This window comes from Dermacentor variabilis, chromosome 7 (assembly GCF_050947875.1).
Source record: "Dermacentor variabilis isolate Ectoservices chromosome 7, ASM5094787v1, whole genome shotgun sequence".
NCBI lineage: Eukaryota > Metazoa > Arthropoda > Arachnida > Ixodida > Ixodidae > Dermacentor > Dermacentor variabilis.
In genome coordinates this window covers 161,410,594-161,431,120 of record NC_134574.1, presented here as the reverse complement: position 1 = coordinate 161,431,120, position 20,527 = coordinate 161,410,594, and the positions used below count along the sequence as shown (strand labels likewise).

Genomic DNA, 20,527 nt, shown 5'->3' with positions numbered 1-20,527 from the left:
TCCGCTACAGTGTGTCCGTAGAAGCGGAAGGGAATGGAAGCACTGAGAGACTTGCCACCACTCCCAAAAAGCCTGAGTGGCCTCATAAACTTCAACAGCAGCCAGTGGCGTGAGCTGGAACGTGTGCATCTCATGCGCACCATGATTCAGCAGGATCTGAGCAGGGCGGCCCCCGTCGCACCGGCACGGAGTAGCAGCGCTAGTCGAGCATCGGCATCTCGACAACGAGCGCCGCATGCGGAGCACTCGCACGGCTCGCTTGGAAACAGCCGCGTCGCTGGTGGCACTGGGAAAGAAGCGCAAAACACGTGGTCAGGCCGATCGTCAAGACTCGATGCACAGCTGGCAGTCCTCCGCAAGGAGATGGTGATAACTTGTATTCTTATTTATTGATTGATTTTTTTTAACTTATTGATTACAGTCGTAAGTTGCATGCAACATGGAAATGCCTTCCTATATCGCATATTTGTTATAAGCACATGCTCATTACCCACCAATATCAGCCAAAAAATTTGGAGAGCTACTTTGTTATATGTGATAATTTGATGTATCTGTGTTCATTATGTCTAATTTTGACGGTAGTAATATGTTTACGTCGCTTTTCTACTTGCCGACAAAAGTTACTTAGTGCATCAGTCCAGGCCACACTAAAATTTGACTGTGCGTATGGGTTGATGAAGGTAAGGTTGCGTATCACATTTACTTAAATTGAAAAAAAAAAAAAAGGAAGCCACAAATACCAGCAAGCCCCCCCAAAATCCACGATAAATGACTGAAAAATTTTGATAGGGACACTGCAAGTAGCACAAACCCATATCTGCTTACAGTAAGCCATACCGTTCTTAAAGCATGGCCTAGAGAAGAATGTGCTGCTAGTGTGTACGCAGGTTTCTTGAGCAGCACTTCAGCTAGTAAGGGAGCGATTGCAAGCGCACAGGCATAGGCTTGGTCTGGCTCACGGCTCTGCACATAATGCAATTATTTATTTAAACATACCGTTAACCCTCATGTGAAGGTAATTACAGAGAGGGAATACATCACAAATACAAAACTGATATGGAAGGAACTTTGACGTATCATAAAACTTCAACAAAGCATCATCAAAAAATATCAAGATCATCAAACAAGTGGCATAGAATGATTGACAGGAATGCAAACACCAAGAAAACATTGAATTAATTTCAAGGAACAAAACTATCAAGAAGAGTTTCGAACGCTTTTACATCATTACATTCAGCAATATGCGCAGGTAGCCTGACTGAGATAGCATGACTGTGTAAGCGCCATTTCTGGCAGGACAAGTGCCCTGATTGTTTACTAAAACATTCTGTCTTATACTTCGTGTGTAAAGTGAGGCACTGTAATACATCTGACCAACTCCCGTGCACCACAGTGACAGCTATGGGTTGTGCCAACTAATCAGAAGAGTGGACCAGAGAAAGGGCTCCTCCATTTCTGAATGTCCTCCGTGCAACACCGATTGAACAAAAACTTTGTGGAAGGATCCGTGGCACACTACGGGCGGGCCCTTCCTCTCTTTGGTGGTATGTGCGACTGGTTGTGGTTATCGATTGCCTGGCACGAGCTGTATCCTTCGCTGTACTGTACGGAATTGATAAGACAGAGTGTGTAAATATCGCACGTGCTGTAAACACTGCAAACTTGCTAGGCCACAAGGTTTTCAAAAAAAAAAAAAAAAGATCGGATCATTTCATTGGTGTATCTGGAGAAAGGTTCTCTGAAACTTGTGATACAAAAGGATGTTACCACAGTTTCAAATCAATAAAGTAGCTATATCTTCTACAGATTCTGATGAGCAGGTGACAGCAATGACTTGACAGGGCCCCGGAACCATGATTTAAGCCGTGTTAATCATCATCATCTTCTTCATTGTCGTCATCATCAGCCTATTTTATGTTCACTGCAGGACGAAGGCCTCTCGCTGCGATCTCCAATTACCCCTGTCCTGCGCCAACTGATTTCAACTTGCACCTGTGAATTTCCTAATTTCATCACCCCACCTAGTTTTCTGCCTTCCTCGACTGCGCTTCCCTTCTCCTGGCACCCATTCTGTAACTCTAATGGCCCAGCGGTTATCTATCCTATGCATTACATGGCCTGCCCAGCTCCATGTTTTATCTTTATGTCAATTAAAATATTGGCTATCCCCGTTTTCTCTCCGACCCACGCTGTGTTCACCACATTTCTCAAGTGTCGTCCGGGAGCTCACTTGACACATGTCCTGCCTCTTTGAGGAGCGAAGTGCAACTGACGATGGCCCAAAGCAGACCACCATCTCTTGCACTATATATACCATGTGACCGGCATTCTACACATTACACACGCAGATTTTTTCCACCTTGACACCCCCAATGCTAACACATTAAAACACATGAAAATTTGTGCATATTTGTGGCACTAGTGCAAAACTACAAAGCATTGAGCAAATGGAAAACAGACTGAGTTGTGGGAAATAAAACTTGCAGAGCTAGAGCAATGAATCTGTAGTACAGGATGGGCAAACAAGTGCCTGCCAGCAAATGTCTGTAGCTCCCATCATTTGCATGGTGGTCGAACGGCTGCTACAGCAGTTTTTCTTCTACCAAGCTTTGAAAAACTCTATAATACCCGAGTGTGGCTGGAAATTCTGGTCATGAACTGACTCACTTGAGGAAAATTGTCGATGTGTAATATAATGTGTGCCTTCAGACAGTTTAGTTAGTTGCTAGATTCGTGAAAAAGTGGCAAGAGGAAGTTTTAGCTTGGGAGTTCCAACCTAGGCACGCGGGAACGGAGAAATCATTTTTCCCGGCAACCACTGCACTGATTTTCATGAAGTTTGTTGCATTTAAAGGAAAAAGGTAGAAATCAAGTGAATGTAGGAAGCACATTTTTTTTTTATTTAGACCACCAGTACAAAAAGATATTGAAATTTGCTAAATTTACAGAAGCTCAGCTAACAAGTTTACAACTCAGAAGTTAAAAACATTACAATTCTCAGAACTGCACCTGATACATCTAAAGCACACAAAATGCATGTATTGTGCACCACTCTGAAATACACCACTAATGTGTGAGTAGGAGTTTTGCAAAACCCTAATAAACATTGTAACATTTTCGTGTAAGCTGGAAATTCATAAATATAAAATTTGTCCACTTTAGATGCTGTAACTGATGCAGTTCACAGAACTGCGATATCTTTTTTGCGTGGAGTTGTGGATTTGTAAACTTCGTGCCTAGATTTTTTTTAATTACCAATTTTTGAGAATATTTGTCAGAAATTAGAGGTCATAAATCATAATTTTGTTTACAGGGGTTGCTAGAACTTGCTCTCTCAATTGCAATAAATTTAATTCAGATCAGTTTAACAGTTGTCTCTTAAAAGCATTTCTGCATTTTACGTGTATTTAAATAGGGAAGTAAGAGTTGGCCCCAAACTAAAACTTCTTCTTAAGTATATTTCAGTAGTAGTCTAGCGCTTGTGGTGTTTACCGTTTCCTACTTGTTTCCATACTGATTTTGCACTGGTAACATGTTTCACAATGTTGCCTGATGTGCTTGTCCTCACACATGTGCTTTGTCTTCCACGCAGGTGGGACTTCGTCAAATGGACATGTCACTTCTTTGCCAGCTGTGGTCGCTCAACGAATCAATCCAGGAGTACAAACAGGCACTTCAGGACAGGTCACCATCTTGGGACCCCACCCAAGAGGAACTGCTGAGTCAGCTGAATGGGGCATCGCCCACCAGCATTGCCGCTTTCGACCTGACTCCCATCCCACCACCCACAGCGCGACACCAACGGTCAAGCAGCGAGGGCTCCACGCCACGCCGCTATGACACCCGGCATCAGCCGAGGAACCTCATGGCCGTGCCAGAGAGGACGCTAGCCATCGACAGCTCATCCGGCTCCAGCGGCGAGTACGATGACGTTCTGTGAATCAAGCAACCATTGCTGCAGATGTGTTGAGAATGTGGGCTCTGATGACCACAGGTATGTTTATGATGTGGCTTGTTGGACTGGAGCAGATGCTCAGGTGATCTTGTAAGGTTGTCGTCAACTTGGGCAGTAGGGTGAACGCTTGTGACTCTTGGAGTGAAATAACAGTTCAAGGCAGAAACCTGAAGCCGAGCTGAGACTCCGTATCGCGCACTTTTTCAAAACGTCAAAGCTGATGAAGCATCAGCATATTTGCATCTTCATCATTGTCATGTCTGCATCTTACTGCTGTCTCCCTGTACGAAATTTGTTTGTCTTGTTGAGAAAACGATGGAAAGCTGCTGAAGAGCAGCATAATCACAAGCGCAGAGGGTTTCGCTAAAATAATTGATATGTCATAACATTCAGTGGCCATATTTTGCATGGATTCTTCTCATATTCTATCATGTTGTTACCATTAATTGTGCCAAGTGGTTGATTCCAGCAGTGGTGGCATGCTAGCATGTGATCCAATGATAAAGGGAGAAAACAACACGAAATGAAAACGAGCGTCACAAGATCTCTGTCTAGCACTGCTTTATGCACACTGAAGGCGAGATGTGGAAATTGAAATACTCGAGTTGGCCACTCATGAACTGCGGTCACAAAAAAGGCTATTGAAGTGTGCCCTTGGCAGTTTCAACTGAATAGGGGTCACACAGATTTTAGAATGGTGTGTCACCATTGTGAACAGGGCCACAATATTGTAGTGATGCCTTTTCCGATGCTAACGCTCTTTTGGCACTCTTCACGTTCCTGAGTGTGCGGAGCATTGCTCCGGTCACTCACCAATGTGACAAGCGCAGCAGAACACTAGCATCGTAAAAGGCATCGCTACAGATTCGCAGCCCAACATATTGGCATAGCATATTGCATTGTGTAAGTGCTATAATATTTCATGTCACATCTCGTGTAACTATAATAGATGTCTGAAAGAAAAAAAAAGAGAAGTGGCGCAGCATTAAAGAAGTTCCTTTATAAAAATTTAAAGATTCCTCATAATAATTTTTTTTTGTACATCCTAATACCTTCTACGCTGTATCAACAAATGCTGAAGCTTCCTAGCTCGTATGTAGACAGACGGAATGGACACATGAGAAGGCTAACTCCAGAAAATTGTTTTACTCATAATGGTGCATAAAATATGTAAGCACACAGATAACAGTCGTGGAGAAGTGCACTCTAAATCACGTTAAGGAATGGTAACCCATTTGCTGACACAAACGGTTGTAATGTGTTTGTAAACACAGGACTCAATCTTGCTGTTGTTTCTGGTTCGATTAATCACTGTTGCAAGAGTATATTCGTGTCCTGACAAATATCAGGATCCTCTTTTAATAACTGTCTTGTCGCCGTGTTGGCGAGGTACGTGGTGTTTAAGCGGCAGCTGTTTTGCCTAAATTTAAGGCAGCTTAGAGGTTAATCGTTGTTTTGTAACTTTGGACGTATACTGTTGCATTAGACGTAGAAGTACTACTTTTAATTGACAAAGACCTCCATTGCTAAGCACAGTTGGAGAGCACTCCGCCATATCCATTTCAACAGGCAATCAGGCCATACCACTGTGGAATTTCTTCCGCAGGAACAAGGATCATAATGTGGTCATTGAGCTCTTTAATTGCCTTTTCCTATTCGTGCCTGAAACATCAATGCGTGAAAAAGAAGCTTTCATATACCACTCTGAATTTGCTTGGCAAATTCGGACAAGGACAGGATCTTTTGCCGAGATTAATGAATTGAGAGCAAGCTTTGAAGCTGACATAACTTAGACATTCACACGATCTGGCACAAAATTACAAAGTTCCAAGGAGGACATGCAGTGAACATAGGTTTCACAACTATGCACTATGAAAAACTCCTACACGTGTGCTTCAGAGGTACAGGGCGCACCGAGATGAAAAGGAACATTTCATTAATATTGAAACAGCGACTATTTAGCAAGTGCAAATATTAACATCACACACTAATGTTTGCCAAGAGGTCCTTGTGTTCAAGAAAGCATCAGCGGATGCGCTTTCAACCTACTGCAAAAATCAGGAACGTCAAACAGCCTGTAGCGAAAAAGCAGGCATTTGCTTCAAGTTAGCGTGTGCTGTACATCAAGTTGATATCAACTGTCTGTGTTAAATGTCCCAAAACGACATTGGCTATGAGATACACTGTAGTAGAAGATTTCAGATTAATTTTGACCTTCGGAAGTTCTGTAATGTGCGCCCAGTGTACCGTACGCTGGTGTTCTTGCATTCTCCACTCGTCAAAATGTGGCAGCTACAGCCGGGTATTTAACCCTTGACCTTGTACCAAGCAGCAGCATTTTATAGCCACTGAGCCGTTGCATAAGGGGCGAGATTGTGCAATCATCGAGCTAGCCTTTTTGTGATTCGCCGGGTGCCATGCTTTTGTCAGTGGACATCCGCACAGCAGGAGGGCGGCGCCATGTGAATCACGAGAGGGCAGGCGAATGTTTGGAAAGCGAAATGCTTGCGCGATCTCACCTCAGGTATTGTGCACTTGAAACGACAGCCAAGTACATTTCTTTGCTTTGGCTATGGCTTTCACAGGATGTGGGCTACTTTGTTTTACGCACAGCAGGAATGCTACGAAGGAGCGAGACTCTTCCCACAGTGCACATTGGCTACCAGAGAGTAGCGTGTAATTCAGTGAAACATCGAGTCTCATTCTTTTGCATCACAAAATGTGACTTAAATATTACATGGCAGATGTCGCAGATCAACCTATTAACCACCAAACGAGCAGAGTGACATGTTTCTGTTACCAGCAGCTGCAATACTCTATTTGCACATGCAACGAAAACATGGGCCCTATAACGTAAAACTATGCCAATCTGTTTTTATGCCAATCTCCTTATGTCAAATTCATGTAAGCACCGATGCAAGCATCGGGTGGTGACCCACAGGGTTGTCTGAACAGCCCAATCAAACGTTCTCCTCTTTTATAGGAGGTCACTTTTGTTTGCTTTAAAACGAATAACATTGCCTACAATGAAGGTTTTTTCTTATCTAATTGGCTGACAACAGGTGAGGAGCATGCTCAAGTGGAAAGGGCTTCAATGGAGTCGAGCCAGCGCAGTGAAAATTGATAGCTAGATGAAGAGGGTGGTGCCGGAATCTGCAATTGGTCTGCTTCCTCTTACTAGATTGCGGTGGCTGGTCGAAAATTGCGGCAGTATACAACGGAAGGTTAAGAATGCTGCTAAAAGAGATCTTCAGCAACGAAGAGTTGGTGGAGCGACGTCGTATACATGCCGGGAGGACTAGATAATGTACTGCACTGCAAAAAGCTTTATTACGCATAAATAAATCAATGCTCTCTGGCAGGTGCGAGTAGCCAGTGCCTGAGCGATCAGCGGGCAGCCATCTTCTATTCTTCTTGAAATGGGACAGTCCCCGGCTATTCAGAAAAAAGTCGTTTTGTTTGGCATATTGATGCATCTTTAATGCGTACACGTCACTTTGATGCAGTGAGTTTTCGCAGTTTTGCAATGTCGTGGGACAGGCAGGTGAAGTGGGAACAGCCCAAGAATTTTTTACCAATAGCAGAGGGCTAATGGCGAGAAGGCGTCGAATCAGAAATAGTTATTTTTCTTTTGTTCGGTCTATTCACGTATAATCAGTGTTTACACATCATATCAAATGGGGAACTATCACGGTTTTCGTGATGTTGCGTGACAGACAGGAGAAGTGGGGGTGGCCTGAAAATGTTTTGACCGATTGTACAGAGCTGATAGAGCTGATAGGGCTGACAGAAAAGTTTGAAATAGCTTTACGTTATAGCACCCGATATTACGACTCTTTCCAGAAGCACAGCAGTTCAGAAATAATCTGCGATTCGATGTAACCTTACATTCGAAGGTTCTAGTTGTAATATGTGAAGCATGTATTTCACAGAAAGTGTTGGGAAAAAAAAAAAAAGCTGCACTGTGAATGCACACAGCGATACTTCTATGACCGCACTACTAGTGCAGCTTCCACAGCATTACCTGCTAAGCATGAAACAAAGTGTAGGCAGCTCATCTAATCTTTCTCATATAATGCCAGATAATATTATGCTCCTCCCCTCCCCCTTTCTTTCAGAACTTGGTTATCTCGGCGCTTATGTTTGTAGTGTCTGTGAAGAATGCAACAGCTGTGCACACATGGACATTGTCATTTTTATAATGTATGCCAGAAATGATAAGCACACATGAGGGATGCTGCACCTAATTGTGACATGTTATCATCTGGATCAGCACACCCTGATTAGTTCTTTGTGACATGAAACTCAATGTTGTGTGAAGTACTCTTTTGAACTCTATGTGCACAATGAAACTATAATGTGTACTTTTGTGACATGGACTGTTATCAGCCTCATTGGGTTCTGTCAACATACATCGACCCTGTGTATTCAAAGCTATGTCACTATCTGTTAGTACAGATGTTGTGTTTGTGACATGTTGCAGTTGTTTTTTCTCGTCGGGATTTCTAGGCAAGCTGTCATGTTAAAGGGGTGCTGAAGTAAATTACTAAGTTAGGCTAGATAGGCGGTGCTGGAACAGCAAGTTATACATTTTATGTTTCGGAATAGCTTGCATTCATTAAGTTATGCGAGATGGAAGGCCCAGATGTTTAGTGGCATTTAAGTGCGACTTTTTTTCACAACCGCTTTCTTTTGTGTGATTTATAGACCATTCATGAAAATCATAAAAATTGAGTTGTTTGCCGGAAGTCATGCTTGACTAGTGAACCAGTGCTTGGCCTTCTCTATTTTGTCAATGCCAGTGCAATTGCTCCGCCTTAGTTCAGTGGGCTGCCACAATGCGACGCTACCCGGATGGTACGACTGCTTGCGGCATGCTGCTGCCGTTCGGGTGGAAAAGTGATAGATGCTCCGTCCCTGCGTCTCTCAGGTTATCACGTGTCTGTCAGTTTTCCTCTGACTTCCATCGTGAGGCGCCACCCAGATGGTACTCTCCCCCATGACCATAAAGCAGCTGTGAACATGAGAGTAGGAAAGGACGACAGGAGAGGGTGGTGAACGGTTAAATCGGCCGCGTCTGGCTGGCATTGGAAAATGTAGAAAAGGTGCTGACCAGTGCTAAGAGAGCTATAAATGATTAGACTATATCTCTAGCCTAATTTAAAATTTGCCTTTTGTGTCCCTTTAAACACCATTTAAAAAAAACATAATCAGCCTTGAGGCAGCAACAAACACATGCATTTCATCCATGTACGTGAAACGGGTCACCCTTCCTATTGCTCGCCTATAAATACTTGAGCAATTACAATAATATAACAGTGTTGGACAATGTTTTGCTGAATCACGTTGCTATATCATCACAAATTTACCTGGTGAAACTTGGCATGTTTACCATTCCGGAGTTTCATCATCCAAGTCTTTCTATAATGCTCACATATATCTTGTACTCACTTCACTTATTCGGGAAGCGAACAACTTTCGTATTTGTAGATCTGCACAAAGTCAGTGGAACATTTTTTAAAACTTCTAACTAGCATGAATAGATGTAATTTAACTTACTGTTTATACCGAGACTTCTGTAAGAAACGCATTGCTTTTTTAAAACACATTTGTTGGTGTAGCTGCTTTGTTAATTTTCTTGCATCTCTTGCTGATTTCATTTAGTTAGTCTTGTGTGTGAGAAACTTGTGGATTGGAGTCCTGCATTCTATAATAATTGTCTCTCCGTGTGGCCATTCCTTGAGCAAGCGACCTTTTTAGAGCCATATTTTTGCCTCCAGATAACTGATTGAATAGCTTTTGGCATGTCCTCATTCATTTTTATTTAACCATGCCACATCGCAGTAATTCTGCTGCATGATGCATGAACAAAGCTTTAAAACTGCCATTGTTCAAGTGTGCCAATGGTTATCTAGTTGAACAGTATTTATTTATGAACAGCAGTTCTTTTTTTCTTTCTTTTTTTTTCAGTGGTGTGCATGTGTAACTTATGTATTTCCCCACTTGCATTGAATGTAGATATAGTGCAGATGACTGTCAACAATTCAGACTCGCATAATTGTTTGTTCTGGTAAAAGGTAAGGACAATGGGGTCAAACACAAGGAGTAAAACAGAAAACATTTCAGCTCCTGTATGAGAGCATTGTAGATGGCGAAAATAAGCTTGCAAGCACTTTGTCTCTAAACAAAACTGCTTAACAGGTTGGCCATACACATGATGAAGGCTAATGAAGACCAAGGTGTTCAGTCCAAGGTTTTAATGTAGACCCATCTGGTCAATATTAAACAGGGTAGGAATAAAAGCAGTGATGTTAAGCATGGGGAATAAAACTAAAATGAGGTTTGGGCTGCCTCATGGGAGCCTTGTTTACAATGAAATTAGCTCTATAAGCAATTCGGCCTATAATTTGTAATTCTACTTAACTGTAAAAAACATCCAAGATATGGCAGGCTTGCTATGCTTTTGATGTATCTTAATGTTCCTTAGCATTTAAGTGGGTCACACCATTTTGTTTCCATAGACATAGCAGCAAAAAATAATGCAGTTTTCGCAGCCAAAAGTGGCTGAAGAAAGGCAAGGGCACTCCTCAGGCACCAGATAATACAAATGCGGCCTCCGTATCAAATTTTGTGTAGACAAAGCAATCAACAATATGCGACTTGTTTTGAAACATGCAATGTTGATGAACGACGAACCTTGGTCCTTGGTTACTTTGGGCGATACCCAGGTTTATTTCAGCTTCTGCATAACAAGGTGTAACAAATATGTTTTGCGTTTTCATGGAATCACAGCTTTGCCTTGTGTTATATTACTGCCAGAATGTCCAAGCTTGTGATAATTGAAACAAGAACATCAATGCTCCAACGAGCTTGAAGTGATGTATGTCTACTGCCATTCACAAGCAATGTAGTTGCTGATAACTTTTGCCACGCTGTTGACTTTGTGTGGTGTTTATTATCTTATGTTATCAAAACTTCTTTGTTTTGTTTTCTTGGTCTACATTGTCTTGTATCCTTGCACACATCCATTTTATATCAGGTGGAGCACTACTGACACACCGTCTGTGAACACTGTCTCTTGTGGACCCCTTTTCAGAGAATGCGAGATGCGATCATGGGTTAGCACACACAAAGTGATAAACACGCTGGACCATTTCATCACACAAAACCAAAAGCAGCTCATGATTTATTTATTTTGAATGCATGCCATTCATTCAATAATTTTGACATTCTGCTACTGTCGGGTGCCTCACAATCTAAATTTCTTGTTTTTGTTGGTTTTACAAGTCATTGTGTTGCTTATACTTCAAGCAGCATTGTTCTATGATTATAGTGGTGAACATTATGTGAAGAGCTTTGTCTACTGCCCTCATTTAAGAAGCATACCTTTTAAATAATAACATGTACAGTCATGAGCAAAAGCTTGGAGACAAGTGCAGCAGCAAAAAACTTTTTTTTTAAAGCCTACGTGTGCATGTTTGACCAGTACCATGCATTGAAGCAATGCCATGTTGTAGAGCTGTGCTCGAAGAAATTTTAACTTTTTGCCGATGCCATGGTCTCCATCGTTTGGCTTGCAAGTGCACTATTTTTTCCCAGCATGGTATTTCGTTTCTGCAAAATGTTTGCCTAATTAAATAAGTGTTTGGTGGCTTAGGCACCTTCTTTTTTAATAAATGTTGCAATTTTTTGTTTTTGCAGTGTAAGCCCACATGTAACATTTATCAAATTTCTGACACATGCATTTTGTTTACTTTCGACAGGGTGACATCAGCTACAAAATAATCTGAATTTTGACACTTCTTTTGTGAAACAAAACCGAGTTTTATTATCAGTATTGTCATTTATGTATTTTACTAGTTTATTCATTGGCCATGTGTATTTGTTTAACTGGCTCAAGAATGTGTCTAGCCTTGATATTGGTGTATATATTTTACATTAGTTAAGAAACCTGTTAATCATCCTCTGCCATATACTAGCTCGCATTACAAGTGCACAAGCATAGTTTTTTTATCATTCCAACTTTCGTGTTCCCGTCATTTGTTGTGTTGAAATAGTTTTCATTTCTCTTTGACCATATTGATTCTAGTCATCCATTTGTGTCATCTTGGCAGCAGTTTTGTAATTTAGCAGCTTTAGCAAGAATAGTTGCAACTTCTTTAGCACACAATAAAGAACACAGGACTGAAGGGAACGACGTGGATATAGTGCGTCGTTCCTTTAAGTCGTGTGTTATTTTTTGTATGTGCATTAAAAAAGTTATAGTTGTTACTATACGTTACCAACATTCCCAAGCATACGCTCTTTCAAGCGTTAGCAGCTTTCGTACTCTTTTATTTACACCTTTATTTCTGGCACACTGCTGATTCAACATTTCATTTTGCACAACTGAAATAATCTTTCATTATCTTCTATATACACTTTCGCAATGTCTCGCCGCAAGTTGTAAATATACGGTACGCGTGCTGTTCTGTGGAAGTTTTTATTTTGGCTCGGACAGTGCTGCTTAAATGCACACTCGCCGAAGTCCTCTGTAAAATGTCATCGTTTGGGCTGGCACGGTACTGCAATGTTTCTCTTGAACGCATTTTCGACATTACAGCTAAGGTTTTGAAGAACTCGGCGCCGTTGCCATAAATACTTGTATGCCTGTTATTAGTTCGGAACAAGCACGGTGGATCTGTTTTGTGTAAACTGTGTACACGTGGGTTTGAGAAATAAAAAGTTTCCAAGTCAAGCCCCGAACGGCGAGTTTATGACTCAGTGATAGCGCGATCGCGCGCCTTGCATTTTATGGGCGTGGTCTCCCCACGAAGTGATCGTGAACTGTGCAACCGTTCAATGTCCTGACTATTTACAACACACGCGTATACACATTAACTTCGAAGTGATAAACGTCAGCGAACTCAAAAGATTCGTGAATGCCTCAGTCGTCGACTTACTACAGCCTCTCCGTTCGAGCAAACATCGAACGGGCGCTGTTTTGTATGACCTCACAGGCAGAACGCTTGCCACGTTATTTGTGGCTGAGCTGGAAAGCGGCTTGTTCGAAAACATTTCGCAATGCCAAGGAAACCGCGAAGTATCCACACAGGCAATAGAAATGACAGAACCAGACGTCGCAGCAGCGGACAGTAGCATCTGCGAATATTTTCACGTAGATTTTATGATTTTATTCTTCCCCTAGCGTCTTCGCCATTTCCAACCAATCGGCGTACACACTGAAGTGCACGACTTGATACGACGCTTCGTGACGTCACGCCTATTGCCCATATAAGGAAGGACCATGGCTCCTCCCTTCACCAATTTCCTTTTGGTAAATTTTTCTTTACGCGGCGGATTTTTTTCGTTTCTGCTTAGTGTCCGCGCCCTTTTTTCGTTGTTGGTTACTCGCTGTCGTCGTCCGTCGGCGCAGCGTCAGATCCTCGGCACGCGCGACAAAAATAAAGAAAAAAAGTTTCTTTCCGCACTTTCAGTTTGCGCGAAGGCCCAGCCAGTGAAGTGAGCTAAGTTGGTGACTACGCGCGGCCGTATCATCGCTGCAAGGGTATGCGGCCGTCGTAGGTCGTCGAGTGCGCCCGAGGGAAACATCGTGCTTGTTCGTCGAAAAACTGGGGGCCCTCAGCAAAGTCAACTGGGAACGACCGTCTCCGAACGCCCGACGACGTTGAATGTGTTCGTCGAGGTAACAGAACTCTCGTCCGACTAGTGGTAAGTCCACCCTCCTCAAAATGTTGAGGCTCGTGAACTCTTCGGAGAATCTCGATCGGCTGTCTGCAGCTGTCGTTACGTTTTTTTTGAAACGACGTTGCTACGGTACGACATGATCGGCGCTGAACGAATTCGGTCTCTCCGGAGCGACAAGCACTGCTGCGTTCAGGCGATGGCGCGGTGAGGCCGTGCGCTTCTACTGGCACCGCGCTGAGCGCCACCCGATTTTATTTGGGACGCCTTGGCGAGGAACCAAGAAAGCGGCGCCGGGAGCTTCCCACGTCGCTCCTACGTCGAAAGGTTCGTGGGTTACACTTTTGGTCATGCCTGGCGCCGGCGTGGTCCAACCAACCTCCTTCACTTCGCTCCCCAACGACCTGCGCTCGGCTGCTTGCGTTGGGGCGTTCTCGAGCCCACGTAGTAGCTCGCGCTCGCTTCAGTCAAGTCACCGGCGCAGAGGCCGATTGAACGAGTATCATGCAGTTTGTTTCGGCGTGTGGCGTATAGTGCAACCCGCGGCTTGCCGTGTTCGTGATCCCTCCAGCGAGCAGTAAAAAGAAAGCCGCGCGCGAGCGAGAGAACAGGCGGGCGTCGTGAGCTGCACGGTACCGAGCGAACATGGCGGCCGACGTAAGTGCGTTCTCCACGGCCACGGCGAGCAAGCTGCCGGTGCTAGCGGCCGACCCTGCATGGCCGCGCTACGGTGAGTAACCGGATAGCGCCGTTGTGGTCTCTCCGTGACTAAAAGGTCCGCCAGGAAAACACAGCGGTGACACAGTTACATTGAATGGTCATTCGAGCGGCGCGACGTGACGGTGTATGTACGTCTTGCTTATGCCCGGTCTCATGGTGTTGATGTGACGTTTCGAACGAGCACGAGCAGATGGATTTTCGGCAGATGACGTGCAATCGACGTTCATTGAAGCCGATAAGGCCCCAGCGCATGTCATATATATATAGTCGTGAGTCATCACCAATGACCTCTGAATGTTTACCCGAAGGTTTGCACCGAGGCGTGCATCCAAAAGTTCGATCACACGGAGAGGCCTGTCACGGCTTGTATATTGCGTTATCATAGATGGTGGAAAGACTTCCACGATTTAGGATGTGCTGTCGCGGTAGGCACGAAATTACTCAGAGATTACTTGGCTTGTTCAGCTGTTGAACAACTTGCGCATGTCAATTGCTTTGTTTGTGTGGTTTTTGATAACATGTGCCCCTAACCGAGTAGCAACCTCTCAGCTCTAGCTGCGCGTGTTTTACTAGCAAGTGTCGGCTTTTCACATTATTTATTCATTTATTTTGCATATGAGCCTTGTGGAAGCCCGCCTTCTTCTGAAGACGCGCAAGGCCAACAGCTGTTTGATATGAGCTTGTGTGAAGGCTGTAGCCGAGAAGGCATTTTCATATGAAAATGTTATCTTGCGCGCCGTTAATTCCCGTGCCACAGAGACGAGTTATGCCACTACTAATGCAATGCTAGTATGACGCGATCTTCGTGTGTTATGGAGAGTTGGATATCGGATGGCGCCTTCTTTCCGCTGAAGCATCTTTATTTGGCGCCGAAGATTTCTCGCCACGTTTTCAATGCACGCGATGAGCTCCTCCGGATACGGACTACCTCAAGCTTATGACGTTACTTTTCGTCCTTCCTGGCGCGTCGGAGCGGTTGCACGCAACCACGCAACAGGTCGATCGGGGACCGGATTCCGGAAGCAGAAGTAGCAGAAGCGCTCGATGCTGGCATCGTCTGCTCCTGGCTTACGCAACTGTCGCACCGTGCATGGGGTTCTGCAAGTTGAAGCTGCACCCGGCTAATGAATATTACCTTGAGGCCACGTCTAGAGAAACGAGTTCCGCAGAATCGCCGCCGAGAGTAATTGTCGCCGGACCGTGTTAGTTGGGCGTCGGTTTTAACATGAACCAGCTGTTGTGGGAAAATGCTTCCGCCGTGACACGAGGGCAGCAAACGATGAAGCTGCTTAACTGCCAACTTTTGGAGCCGTATACTGTCTGGTTTTGCTTCAGCATTTTTCTTTTCTCTTTCTCAGTTGTCTGGCAGCCAAGAGTGGCAGAAAATTCTCCATGTTTTTCAACCGCCCCGTTTTTCTTGAGTTGCAGGCTCGCAAGTCTCCCTCTGTAGTCATTAAGAGCGAAGTGGTGATATGTTTCTCTGTTGGTATACATTAATCTATCCTATGTAGCCGTTACTATGACGTCATTGATCAACGACACGAACGTAGAATCCGAAAGTAACACCGAAACCCGCCGAACATACGAAATCCGATACAGTGGAGCAGACGACGGTGCGACAGGATGAGCGCGCTCTTTGGATAATGTTTCGAAACGAAAATAAGTCTCGCCTGTCACGAATAAAGAAAGAGGGAAAAACCAAAAAGTATCGTCGCTTCCACTATGAAATCGTAAAGAACACGCGCCAACAAAATCAGTGATGAAAGCAATGGAGTCGCATTGCAACTTCGCATGCTTTGATAGCGGTCCCAAGGCTTGCAGTAGTAAAAACAACGCATTTCCTCCCTACGTTGCAAAAACATCCCCCGCAATCGAGCGCTATGGGCGGCGATCTTTTAAACTAACCGCCGATTATTACATGTTTTCGTATTGTCACTTCGTTCCTGGCGATCGCATGATTTTCTTGTCGTTAACATGAAACTACGTTGTGCAAAATGCACCGTTCAGCACTCCTGCAACAAGCTGCTATTTCAGCTGGCGTTGCTCGTCCCGCGAGCAGCATCCCGTTGCAAACAGCGTTCCACCGCGGAAGCCACCGGCCTTCCAAGACAGTTCCATCTCGAAGCGAGCGGCAGCCGTCAAGACCTCTCATCTCGCTACGATACAGCGGCCGCTCTTTCTTCCAACTCATTTCCGCGAGCGAATTGTGTGGCCGGGGGGTGCGGCCTCTCGTGTTTGCGATGTGCGTGGGGCATTGATCCGGGCTCTCTCAGTCGGCCTTGCTCGCGGTCGACCCAAGGAGCATTCGCATGCAGCCGCACAGCGAAGCGAGCGTAGGGGTAGGTCTGCTGGCGCAAGCGTAGGTGCGGCGCGCTTGCGAGACGCGCACACGGGCGCCGAGGCTCGCACGTGCATATGCGAGGCCGGTACTACATCTCTCCCGAGCTGCCCACGCGTAGAATGTGTAGTAGAAGCGGCGTGTGCCCACTACACGCCGTGACGTCACGCTGGAACGCCAGAGGGATCCGTGAATGGCGCGGTGGTAGGGCGGCGTAGGTGTGGAGGAGGCAAAACTTGCGAGAGAAAAAATGTAGAAGCGGTCTGCGTAACTTGAACAGGAGGCATTGATTTTCCAAAGTGATGTAGACAAATTTTGCACATTTCCAACAAACTGCTGCAGCCGGAAACATGCCTTAATTAGTCGTCCAGTTGGAAAGAGTTAAAAAGAAGAGGGGAGGGGGGAGGACATAAGAGCATTGGTGAGCAAGATTGCCTGCAGTACCAAGTGAATCTGTATGTTGGGGCAGCTTTGGCTGTTAAGCAGGTAAAAAGCTAGGTAATTTACTAGGAGTGGCACCTCCCTGCATGCAAAAACTATCATGAGTGCATGCATAATTCAGTGAAGTTTCTACTATATACACCGCACAAAATGCTGCCAAGAGTGGCCTTGCAAACTCACTTGCAAAAGCAAAACTTGGCAGCTATGTGAGAGACTACAGCAAGGCTCCACTTGTCTAGTCACATGCGTGCGGATGTCAGTTCAGACATTCTGGAGAAGAAAATCCTGAAACTATGATGCATTTATGCTGTCTGACTCATCCCCGACACGTACAGGCTTTAACTGCTCCTCCCATGCATGATTTCTCTTAACTTTACTTTACTAGCAGAATAAACAATTTCTCACTAGTTTGATCTGAGAAGCTTGCAGAAGTTTGGCAGTGAAACATTATGCAGTTGGTTGTGACACAGCAGCTTTGAACATTGCTGTAGCAAATCCTGCGAAATATTTGTGCACAAAAGTTAGAGACATCACTGCTTTCATGGTCAGGAATAGTGAACTAGTGGTGTCAAGGGAATTTGAGTGTTCATTGTTAAGCCGGCCTTTGGAAGCTTGATAAGTGTATCTATCAATCACTTGCAGAACACTTTCAATGTGGAGAACACCACAGGCAGCGAGACAAGAGATACACAAACAATAGGCACACTGTCAGCAGTGTAAATATTGCTGATGAGACAAGGGTCCTATCCTGTTTGTACAGCTATTCTCCCATTGTCTGCAGTTTGCCATGTTGAAGAAAAATCCCACTAGCTCAACCTAAAACTTAGGTCTGCAATATGCAAAGGTAGAAATAACATGTTGTAGGTTGTGAGATGTGCCCTTGTCACTTGTACACAGGCAAAGCAGTAGGGGTAATGAAGCAGAGGTGGTGGCATTAAACTACAATGAACAAGAGGCTATTGAAAATAGGAAATGGTTTTGCATGGCTCTAGTAAATGTTCACAAAGATATTTACAGCAAGCACTTATTACAAATCATACGTCACATGCACCTAGGTTGTGTTTCTTACTAGACATGCAAGCGCTATGTTTAAAACAGATTTCCTGCAAAATCACGAAAGTGCATGTGTAACTGCAACATCTGAATGCACTAATCTGTACAGGGCCTATGGCTTTTCTGCCACAAAGCTACATTGTAAAAATGTAACGCTGACAGAAATTCATGTGCTCCGTCACAAAACACATAAAATTGCCATAATTTTACAGTGCTGAAATTCATTTTGAACAACATGTGACTGAAGTTCAAAGAGGTTGGATTCTTATTCAGTGGAATATTTCCAATTTATTGCCAGTTTATAAGTTCAGCAAAACATATGTCACAACATTTAAGGGCATTACCTGTCTGACTTCATTTTAAATCGTAGCCTGCGGAGTGTGCTTTATAGAATGTTCTGTACTACACTGAATAGTTATGGTTTTATAGGTATCAATGCATTCTTTTCATACTGAGGCTGCTGTTTCCTAATCACTGACATTTTCTGGTATTGTATGAGAGAGCTTTTCAGACAATGAGCACTGCCTCTATTCCCATGAGCAAATATAGATAGGAATTGAACTTATCTGCTGTGGTCTTTTTAGTCTACCACAATGGAAAGAAAAATGTGCAGTCTTGCAGAAACATCTGCATTGCGATATATTAGTTGGCGTGCAACTGGTGTAATTGTACAGCCAGCACCTAATCTCATCACATGGGCAGATAGCACCACGGTTCTAATTACTTATCCAATTTGATACACTTGGTCACAGATGTTACAGTCCCCCATCTGAGTATATCCCATAACTTTGAATGCCTACATGTAACACTGATGTGGGCAGAGCAGATATTACGATTAACATTGGCTCATTTTACATTTGTGCCTAGATGTATCCTGTCTTTTATGTGCAAAGAGTATGTCAAGCTGGACTGGTATGTGACGCTTTTTGAATTCTCGGAATTTAGCCTAACCCCTGCACCTCCCAGTTTTTAACATTCCTCCACAGACACTCCACCTCAACTCCTTGGAGTGGATGACGATTCCTGTCATGCAGAGTTGCATGATTAACACTCCTCCACTCCAGTATGAACGGAAGGATTTGAAAAATGGTGAAATATGCCTGATCAGGAAATTGTAACTTGGAAATGGCTGAGGTGCAAAACTAGAGCACAGTGGCTGCATCGATTGAAGGTGGTGGTATGCTCTGCTTATGGGCACAGATAGTGCTGTGTGCCACTCCTGGAGTTGAAGTGGTGCATTGAGCTGAGAATTGTATGGCTATGGCTGTAACTTGGTATCTCTGCACATAAGGCTGTGGCAGCGACATCATTGCATGAGATCAGGTTTTATGTCTTTCCTGTGAGCTTGGATCCGTCCTTCTCAGGAGAATCCCAGGAAGACTGTAATTTTGATGTTCATTTTTAAGTTTGGCAGAATGATTAATTCTTTAATTTACATGCAACTAGTACAAGCCAGCTATCGCAACAGTCTGTGCCTCTTCGCAGAAAGCTGCTCTAAGAAGCGCTCTTGCATTGCCTTCTGGCATACTGAATTTATGCTTCGAACTTCTTCGTGCTGAACGGAACTTTTTTACCACATTCAAAGTGTAATATTCCAGTCTGGCGTGACAGTTTCCTTGTTTAGTCTCCCTTAAGTATTGAAGTAATCTTTGGAACTCTATCATTCCTTTACTTTGCCTCATGACTTGCTGAATGCGAACGACTTTCTTTCACAATTTCATGCCTTGTTTCCACGCAGTGTACCCACAACTGAACAACATGATAGCTGACGGGGTGAAAGTGGACGGCAGCTGGGAGCTGTGCATCCACGTCACCGACCTCAAGCTTGACCGCAAGCTGCGAGTCAAGGGAGACATGCACATTGGTGGCGTCATGCTTCAGCTCGTCGAATCGCTCAGTGAGTTGTTCTTGTTCAAGAAAATTTCCTTAGCTCCTGTTGTCGGTATGCTTTTCTTCTTTTGTCGCATCTTTGAGCATCGAATAGCATAGCATTGTAGCATGCTCACAGTGAGGCGCGACATTGTTTGGCCGCATAAGATCTGCTTCAGCATGTGCCATAAGCAGCAAGGTACGCAAGAATAATTTAAGCTGTCTAATAACAAAGAAAGAAAAAAGAAAACACAATATGGTGAAAATTTTAGCCTATTGCGAGTCCTTTCACGGACCGGAGCATTTAGATTCCCAGCCAGATAATGGAAACAAAAAATGGCGTCCCTGTCACTGACGTTGGCCAGTTTTTGCTCACAGAATCTGTCATCTCCCAATATATGCGCATGGAAATGTAATGTACATAGTGCATTTTTAGTCCAAATGAGGCAGGTTCCTTGGACAAAATG

At 44.1% G+C, this 20,527-nt stretch overlaps 3 protein-coding genes across 7 annotated transcripts in view; 2 read left to right on the top strand and 1 right to left on the bottom strand.

Annotated features, from left to right (window-relative positions):
* Positions 1 to 33: 33 nt before the first annotated feature.
* On the top strand, positions 34 to 13,147 carry LOC142588339 (leucine repeat adapter protein 25-like). The gene is made up of 2 exons (XM_075699963.1): positions 34 to 366; positions 3,593 to 13,147. The coding sequence occupies exons 1-2, from the start codon at positions 34 to 36 to the stop codon at positions 3,938 to 3,940; spliced, it is 681 nt and encodes a 226-aa protein (XP_075556078.1). The 3' UTR covers positions 3,941 to 13,147.
* LOC142588341 (hydroxyacyl-thioester dehydratase type 2, mitochondrial-like) overlaps positions 150 to 20,527 on the bottom strand; it is a 47,896-nt gene continuing 27,518 nt past the window's right edge. For 2 of the 3 annotated variants that reach the window (XR_012829703.1, XM_075699967.1), the window contains one exon: positions 850 to 963. The gene's annotated coding sequence lies outside the window, so the exon portion shown is untranslated. Of the gene's footprint in view, positions 287 to 849; positions 964 to 20,527 lie in introns of those variants that run through there. The other variant, XM_075699966.1, reaches the window with a different exon arrangement.
* LOC142588332 (unc-112-related protein-like) overlaps positions 13,288 to 20,527 on the top strand; it is a 30,190-nt gene continuing 22,950 nt past the window's right edge. The window contains exons 1-2 of one of the 3 annotated variants that reach the window (XM_075699946.1): positions 13,288 to 13,666; positions 19,930 to 20,088. In XM_075699946.1, coding sequence (XP_075556061.1) covers positions 19,950 to 20,088 — 139 coding nt within the window. In that variant the 5' untranslated portion in view covers positions 13,288 to 13,666; positions 19,930 to 19,949. Of the gene's footprint in view, positions 13,667 to 13,814; positions 13,967 to 14,011; positions 14,370 to 19,929; positions 20,089 to 20,527 lie in introns of those variants that run through there. The other 2 variants (XM_075699947.1, XM_075699945.1) reach the window with 2 other exon arrangements.